Source organism: Salmo trutta, chromosome 7, assembly GCF_901001165.1.
Source record: "Salmo trutta chromosome 7, fSalTru1.1, whole genome shotgun sequence".
Classification (NCBI taxonomy): domain Eukaryota; kingdom Metazoa; phylum Chordata; class Actinopteri; order Salmoniformes; family Salmonidae; genus Salmo; species Salmo trutta.
In genome coordinates, this window is record NC_042963.1 from 51015220 (window position 1) to 51023429 (window position 8210).

An 8210-nucleotide genomic window follows, 5' to 3' on the forward strand; every position below is an offset into this window, starting at 1 on the left:
CAAAAAGTGGTACCAGGGTTGAATGAGTCATTTATTGACTTGTGATCCAGTCTGCTGTTATACCAGACGGAACAATAAACATCAACACGGATACAGACACATCATCATCATGGGCCGATCTCCAGTCACGGCTGCCTGCCCTCGACCATGGCGGCTGCTCCTTTACCTCACACGGCCCATCTTCTTGCCTCGACCTTTGGCGCTGAGGGGCAGGAAGGGGTTAAGAAATCTGAATCACTTGGCAGCCAGGTAGTAAGCCCAGTAGTGAACGACTCTGTTGCAGCACTTCACTGCATTCTGAGTCTAACGCTTCACCCAGAAGTGTGCACTTGTTCTCACTCCCTCTCATGCAAGGGGGAGTCAGACTGGTGGAAGAAGTGATCCACTCACTCACTCCCTCTCATGCAAGGGGGAGTCAGACTGGTGGAAGAAGTGATCCACTCACTCACTCCCTCTCATGCAAGGGGGAGTCAGACTGGTGGAAGAAGTGATCCACTCACTCACTCCCTCTCATGCAAGGGGGAGTCAGACTGGCGGAAGAAGTGGTCCACTTCTGGGTCAAGTGTGAATAAGTTGAATGGTTTGTCAGTCCATCAGTTACACAGGATTTTACTTCTTTTGGCTTGATGTTTATCATTAAATAGTTTTATTGTGCTGTAATTTCAGACCAGACCATGTTGGCAGTTTGCATCGTCACCACTTACAATGTCTTCAAGCTATCGTACAGTGATCATGCTGTACGCAATGCGCACAAACACACAGACGTAGGCGGATGTAAGTGATGGTCATGGCTGTTTCTTTTGTTTCAATCAATGTTTGTTCCACTGGTCATTAAATGACCCTGCTTGAGAGTTTGAAAGGAATGATGGGAAATGGAGTTGATGGAATGGCAACCAGTGACTCAGCCCAATTAAAATGAAAACCACAATGCTGGGTCTTGTTCATTAGGCACAACATGGAAGAAACTGTTCCAAACTGTACTCTGTACTTGTCCAATAAGAGATGCTTGTCTGTTTATTAGTCTACGTGTTTTCTTTTCATTTTGTACCCTAATAAACTCGACTCAGAATTTCTTTGTCCCTCAGTCCAAAATTCTGAACCTCTGTGTTCCTTACCTCTGGTGGTCCTGGACCCGGGTGAGAAGCTGGTTAATCTGTAAGGACACAAGACTTGCTGTAAGCTTTGATAAACAACACTTTTTAGTTACTGTGGTGGAAACCTGTACAGGTGGAGTCCATCGGATAGAAACCCAGGAACCTGATGATACTATAGAACACAGAATTCACTTTTAGTTTAACTTGTTGTTCACCTGTAAACTAGTACTGTTGTTCACCTTTCATGTACCCACCAGGGTTGGGGTCAATTCAGGAAGTAATTTTAAATTCCAAGTGTCTTCAATGATTTTCAATGAGGGAAATGTCTATTTGTAATTTCGTTTACTTTCTGAATTGAAATGGAATTGACCCCAACCCTGGTACCCACTGCCTGGGACCTCTCATTGCCATCCGAAAGCAGACAAGACTATATCACAGTATTCCTCAGATCCCAGGGATGTTGAGAGGAGAAATGAACCTAGAAACCTGTCGATGACCCTGTAGACTTCAGAATTCAGCTGTAGGTCACCTCTGATGTAACCACTGCCTGGGGCCTCCCACATTGCCAACCGAAAGAAGAGGAGACTGCATCTCAAGGTGAGAGAATACACTGAGATGGGACTACACGACCGGAGATGATAGTCAATATTAAAGGTAAGAACACCCACATCCCATCCAACTTATGAAAATCTTGCTGCTGTTGAGAAATATTGGAAAATATTGTATTTCATTGAGGGTGACTATTGTATACTTGTTTCTGTGTTAGGTCAAGGTGACTTCATCATACTTCTGTTTCTTGAGTTTGTGATGTGTGTTGTCTAGGTGACTTACATCATACTTCTGTTTCTTGAGTTTCTCACTGAGGTCAAACTTCTCTGCCTCCAACTCCATCATCCGCTGCCACATCTCACTGGCCTTCTCCCTGTTGGGCAACAGTGGATCAGAACACTGACTTTCTTTCCCCAAAGAACCCTTGTTGTCTCACTGAAGAATGTTCATCATTCGAACCGTTCACATAGTCATGTCTTCAGTCATAAACTAAAAAACATCAGACATTAACCATCATAAATAAGTATGATAACACTCAGCTTTTCTGAGGATGGGCAAATTCTGAATATTAACGATGACGTCATACTTGAGTTTGTCCTCATTCAGATGGTCGATGCTGAGAGGTTTCCTTCGGTCAGCAAGAATCTTCTTCTTCTTCTCTCTCTCTGTCTGTTTCTTGGCTCCTTTGCGGTTTTCACTCTGAGCATTGAAACATCACAAATACCATTGCTCTCAAAGATATTTTGGAGGATATATTTTGGAGGAAATGTTCATTGCCTCACATTACTTGATGCTTCTGTTACACTATTATCAATATCTATATGATAAAGAATACGCTGGGGGTTTTTGAAGATACAATATTCCACTGACCTTCTGCTGGATACCTCCATACTGGTGGGTCATGTTGGTGAGAGCCTTCTTCTTCTTGGCGTCGTCATCCTGCTTCCTACGCTGATCCTCTGCCTCCTTCCTGTCCTTTTCCTCCTGCACACGGGGCATTAGGGAAGAAATATCTATCAAGATCTATCATAGAAATTACATCCACAATCTGTTGCCCTGTGAGTCATTAGAAGTTATATTGTATTAGTCATATGTGGTCCTGTGTGGGTCAGTTGGTAAGAGTATGCAACACACAGGTTGTGGGTTCAATTCCATCATAGAACACACATTAGCCAAGTGTCATAATGGAGAGAAGACTCACCGCAACCCTGGCCTGCCTCTCCTTCTCCCTCTCTGCACGAACCCTCTGCTGCTCTGCCCTCTCTGCGCGACGTTTCTCCTGCACACACGCGCACACTCAGTGACCAAGTTGTTCGGCGTCGCATTGCAATGTTTCTAGGAACAGTGAAAGAACATTCACTCCAGATTCTAAAATGGCCGACTCACAATCCTGTTGACGAGACTGATGAGCTCCTCTTCTTCCTTCTTCCTCTGGATGAAGTGAGACTCGATCAAAGACTGGAGCTCGGACAGGTCCTTCTCCTGACGCTTCCTGTGGATGTCCTGACCACCACACAGAAGAATCAGATTAACTAATAAGAATAGTTTGTTTTGTTAAGACAACATACATGTAATACACCCTGAAAAGAGTCATTTCCATAGTTAGACGTCATCTTTTATTGACTTTCTGTACCTCTCATTTGCTTCATCTTAACAGGATACAGTTGGAGGCAAGTCTGTCACAAATGGTTAGTTTTCTTATCATGATGTGTGTGTCAGTGGAGGCTGCTGAGGGGAGGACGGCTCATAATAATGGCTGGAAGGGAGCGAATGGAACGGCATCAAACACGCGTTTGATGTATTTGATACCATTCCACTCCAGCCATTACCACAAGCCCGTCCTCCCCATTTAAGGTGCCACCAACCACCTGTGGTGTGTGTTTATGTGATTCAACTTACATCAAAGTCCACTTTCTCGCCATCAGGCATCTTTGGTGCAGAGATGTTTGGCACAAACCTATGGACATTAAAATAGTGTGTCTAATGTGTATATATCATTTCAATTTGAGCATTTCAGTAAATGTCATGTGATCTTTCAAGATAATTTCTAATATAACGTATCACCATCTGTCAGGGGGAAGAAGAAAAAAAAGGGCTACCCAGAAACACTTGGAGGAGCGTCCTCCAGGCAGAAATGACTAAGACTGGCCTCAACTGGTGTGACCTGGAAAAACTTGCCCCGTACCGAGTGAGAGGGAGGATATTCATCAACGGCCTATGATCCTTATAAGAGCCAAGGTCTTAAAGCTGGAATCCGTAGCGGTGACACGGCCACGTCTGTTTTGCAATATTACAACAACAAAGAAGCTACTTCAACCAACCAACACTGTTTTTTTCCCCCCCCCCGCCTATGACATCACTGCACGTGTAATAGAACAGCAGAATATGTACTATGATTTATTTTTATATTTTTTTACAAATGGGCCTGGTGGCGGCCAGTGGCGCTGTTCCCACTTCTCAGCTTCAAGACCTAAAACAAGGAAAAGCTTTATTCAACCCGCATCGTGGAAGTTCAGCTTTACAGCGTGATTTGAAATTTAAAGGCAGAGAGACTGCATTCACGGCTCAATCGGAAATGACCTTGACATTTCTATTGTGGAATCTGTAACGCTTCAGCTTCAGACTGAAAAGAGCCCTGAATCACAGTCTGTCAAATTCAATCTAAAAACTTACTTTGGTTTGGGCTTGGATCCATCTGTAATAAAGGACAGTGACTCTCTTAGCTTGGTCATATCATACAATAGGTTGTAAGTATTATTAGAAGTATGTCATGTTAATCAGGATAGTACTTTAAAGCTGTACTGGATGGGGTCATAAAAGTATTATTGTGTAATAAAATATACAGTGCGTTGGCATATACACAAGTAGTAAATCTTTCAAATAGACAAAAATAACAAAACGTTTTTCATATCGCCGCTATGAGTAAAATCTCCATTTTATCGACAGACTTTCAGACAAAGCAATCTTACCTTCTTCTTCCCTTCACAAAAGAAGTGGCATGAAAACAAAATAAATATTGAATTAGTTTGATATAGTGGAAGGTTTTGAAACATGAAATATATGTAATAATAATAATACATATGATACTCACTGCACTTCCTCCACTTCTTCTGTGTCTGACATTTTCTCTTATTTGAACCCTAAACACAAGATACACCTTTACTGGAGTACATGATAACAGTAAGCCATACGGGATAAAAACACATTGTAGACTTGGCTACTATCATCACCTCCCAGCACTACATCTCTCTCACACAGCACTAAATCTCTCTCACACAGTACTACATCTCTCTCACAGCACTAAATCTCTCTCACACAGCACTACATCTCTCTCTCACAGTACTAAATCTCTCTCTCACAGCACTAAATCTCTCTCACACAGTACTACATCTCTCTCTCACATCACTAAATCTCTCTCACACATCACTAAATCTCTCTCACACATCACTAAATCTCTCTCACACAGCACTAAATCTCTCTCACACAGCACTAAATCTCTCTCACACAGCACTAAACCGCTCTCACACAGCACTAAATCTCTCTCACACAGCACTAAATCTCTCTCACACATCACTAAATCTCTCTCAGCACTAAATCTCTCTCACACAGTACTACATCTCTCTCACACAGTACTAAATCTTTATCACACAGCACTAAATCTCTCTCACACAGCACTAAATCTCTCTCACACATCACTAAATCTCTCTCACACAGCACTAAATCTCTCTCACACAGCACTAAATCTCTCTCACAGCACTAAATCTCTCTCACACAGTACTAAATCTTTATCACACAGTACTACATCTCTCTCACACAGTACTAAATCTTTATCACACAGCACTCAGTCAATCTCCCTCTCACAGCACTCTTGACATCAGCACTCTTGACATCTGAGGTATTGGCTCTGGCTTGTTGACTGGCTCAGAGGACATTGTCGGTCTGATCAGTTACTTAGCTCGTCTTAGAAGAACACTATCTATATATGCCTGAACTGTTTATTTAATGAGGGCTTGATCCAAACAACATTTCTCTCATCCATACTCCCTCCTATAGATACAAAGGGTCTACAGCAGGTCATGATCTCTTCTGACCAGTGGAAAAGCAGGCAAACCGTTGTAACTGAGTCTAAACTGGGAATGATGGCCAAGGCCACTGTCTGCTTTGGGCACGAACAGGACTGTCAGTCATGTGCTTTGGACAGGTGGGCAGTGCCAGACCCTTCACCACTCATGAAATTGATCCTCATGTCTGGTGATATCTAACGGCTTGCCAGAACCCTGTCAGTGGCTTTAGAAATGTCTGTAATTCTTTAAATTGTGTTACATTAAAGCAATAAGCCTAACCCTCTTGGCATATTCTTGCTCAATGTGTTGTGATTAGCCAATGATGCTATCTGAATGTATTCCAGTTTTCTGTTGCTTTTGGTTTGATGTTTTTAGATTTCTGTTGTCCAAAGTAGTGAGTTAATTGGTATTTGTTGGGTCTTATTATGTTGTATTTGTTGGGTCTTATTACGGTGGGTCTTATGGTGTATCTGTTGGGTCTTATTATGGTGTATCTGTTGGGTCTTATTACGTTGGGTCTTATTACGGTGTATCTGTTGGGTCTTATTACGGTGTATCTGTTGGGTCTTATTACGGTGTATCTGTTGGGTCTTATTACGGTGTATCTGTTGGGTCTTATTACGTTGTATTTGTTGGATTCTGTTGTATATAAAAAAAAGTCTAAATATTGGTCATAATAAAAATGTAGGTAATTAATTATTTTAAGAGTACCTACATGAGGGCTTCACAACACACACACAACACATTCATAACACATACATAAGCAGTAGAATTGTTGAAAGTGTTATGAAGTTCTTATGTACGTACACTTTAAATAAAGAATTAACTAAATGGGTCCCCCTTCCCCTAGGCTCAGTTGTAGAGAGAATAAATTGTCTGCAACTTTTATGACCATTCAGAGGATTTTATCATTTTACTATTCCCTTAACATTGCTTCATTGTCTTTTCTAAACGGTATTCACAATTCAGTTCATTAAGTCAATAGTTAATATCCATCCCATTTAGCCTATAATATATTGCAGCAGAAAACCAATCATCTTCAAGCAAAGAACCATCAAAAGTTGATTTGATTTCAAGACAATGTAACGGTATGTCTGTGATGAATACCAAAGCAGTTATGTCTAGAGGTATGTTAGTATGAAGTAATATCCCTTACCTGAGCCCAAGGCAGCGATAGAGGGAGAACAGGGGTACCGATACAGAGGCTGCAATGCTTTGGGGTTCAGAATCCAAACAGGTTTAGGTTTGGCCATCAAGTCTACATAGTGTGTTCCCTTCCTACTCATGTGACTGCACTGCCCTATGGTTGTTCAGCTATTGTTAGAACCTTAGACAATTGAACCCCAACATATCAGAAGGCAATACTCATGCACACACGCAAGCACTTTACACACAAGGTTTTGTTGAAATTCTTACCCTACACTCCCCTCCATGAAAATTGGCACAGGTCTGTCAACTTTTCATCCATCCAAATATATTTTAAAAAATCTCATGAAAGACAAAACATCAAAACAAATCACAAGACATTCTCAACATTGTTATATTTTTTTGTTGCTGTAGCAGGGACAATGAACAAGCTTCAAACGAGACAGTCCTTTTAAATTATAGGAGTTACTTACAGTACTCTGGATTTACTCAAGGACCACCTTTAAATTATAGGAGTTACTTACAGTACTCTTCATTTACTCAAGGACCACCTTTAAATTATAGGAGTTACTTACAGTACTCTGGATTTACTCAAGGACCACCTTTAAATTATAGGAGTTATTTACAGTACTCTCCATTTACTCAAGGACCACCTTTAAATTATAGGAGTAACTTACAGTACTCTGCATTTACTCAAGGACCACCTTTAAATTATAGGAGTAACTTACAGTACTCTCCATTTACTCAAAGACCATTCAGAGGCAGATACTACCTCATAGTCTGAATGCCACCGTGAAACATCAGTGACTACAGCACTGTATGTTAATTAGAAGCCAAGTACAGGATTATTTTGTGGTAATAATCAGTGAAGTATGCTGTATTTTAGACAGATGGGTCTTTTATTTTTCCCCTCCAACTTGTAATATGCTCAAATATCATCTAATGTTAGTTTTCCATGGTGTTTCAAAATGATGCAAATATAATTTGAAAACATTAACCTTTGAAATACAATGAATGATTAGCAATTTACAACAACATAAATAGAACATTCTCAAAAAGGCTTACATTTTTTGCTTTAGTCACACTTTTCCTGGATCGTCCTTAATCCATTAGCCTTGTTATACACTAAGCCCTTTACATCGTCATGGATCAAAACTGAAGTCAAGCCCAACTTGAGAGGACATGAGAATGGAGCTGAAGGAGATGGCTGCCGTTTTACGATCCCGTAACTAATTGTGCTACTGTGTATATTTTTTTGCATTATTTGTAACTTATTTTGTACATAATGTTTCTGCCACCATGTCTTATGACTGAAAAGAGTTTATAGATATCAGGACAGAGATTACTCACCCCGTAC

At 40.9% G+C, this 8210-nt stretch overlaps 1 protein-coding gene across 1 annotated transcript; it reads right to left on the reverse strand.

The window, feature by feature from the left end:
- Positions 1-18: 18 nt before the first annotated feature.
- LOC115197619 (troponin T, cardiac muscle isoforms) lies at positions 19-7014 on the reverse strand. The gene is made up of 12 exons (XM_029759320.1): positions 6864-7014; positions 4735-4783; positions 4613-4623; positions 4317-4338; positions 3543-3600; positions 3030-3146; positions 2845-2922; positions 2514-2627; positions 2230-2342; positions 1926-2016; positions 1116-1153; positions 19-202 (listed from the first exon to the last, which is right to left on the reverse strand). Exons 2-12 carry the CDS (start codon positions 4764-4766, stop codon positions 163-165), a joined length of 714 nt encoding a protein of 237 aa, XP_029615180.1. The 5' UTR covers positions 4767-4783; positions 6864-7014; the 3' UTR covers positions 19-162.
- Positions 7015-8210: the final 1196 nt, after the last annotated feature.

Excerpts from the sequence above, each read along its gene's own strand:
- LOC115197619 (XM_029759320.1), bottom strand. The coding sequence starts at position 4,766 with ATGTCAGACACAGAAGAAGTGGAGGAAGTGCA. Across the intron at positions 3,601-4,316 it reads GGATCCAAGCCCAAACCAAA|GTTTGTGCCAAACATCTCTG; the intron begins GTAAGTTTTTAG and ends TAATGTCCATAG. Across the intron at positions 2,343-2,513 it reads ATGGAGGTATCCAGCAGAAG|AGTGAAAACCGCAAAGGAGC; the intron begins GTCAGTGGAATA and ends TTCAATGCTCAG.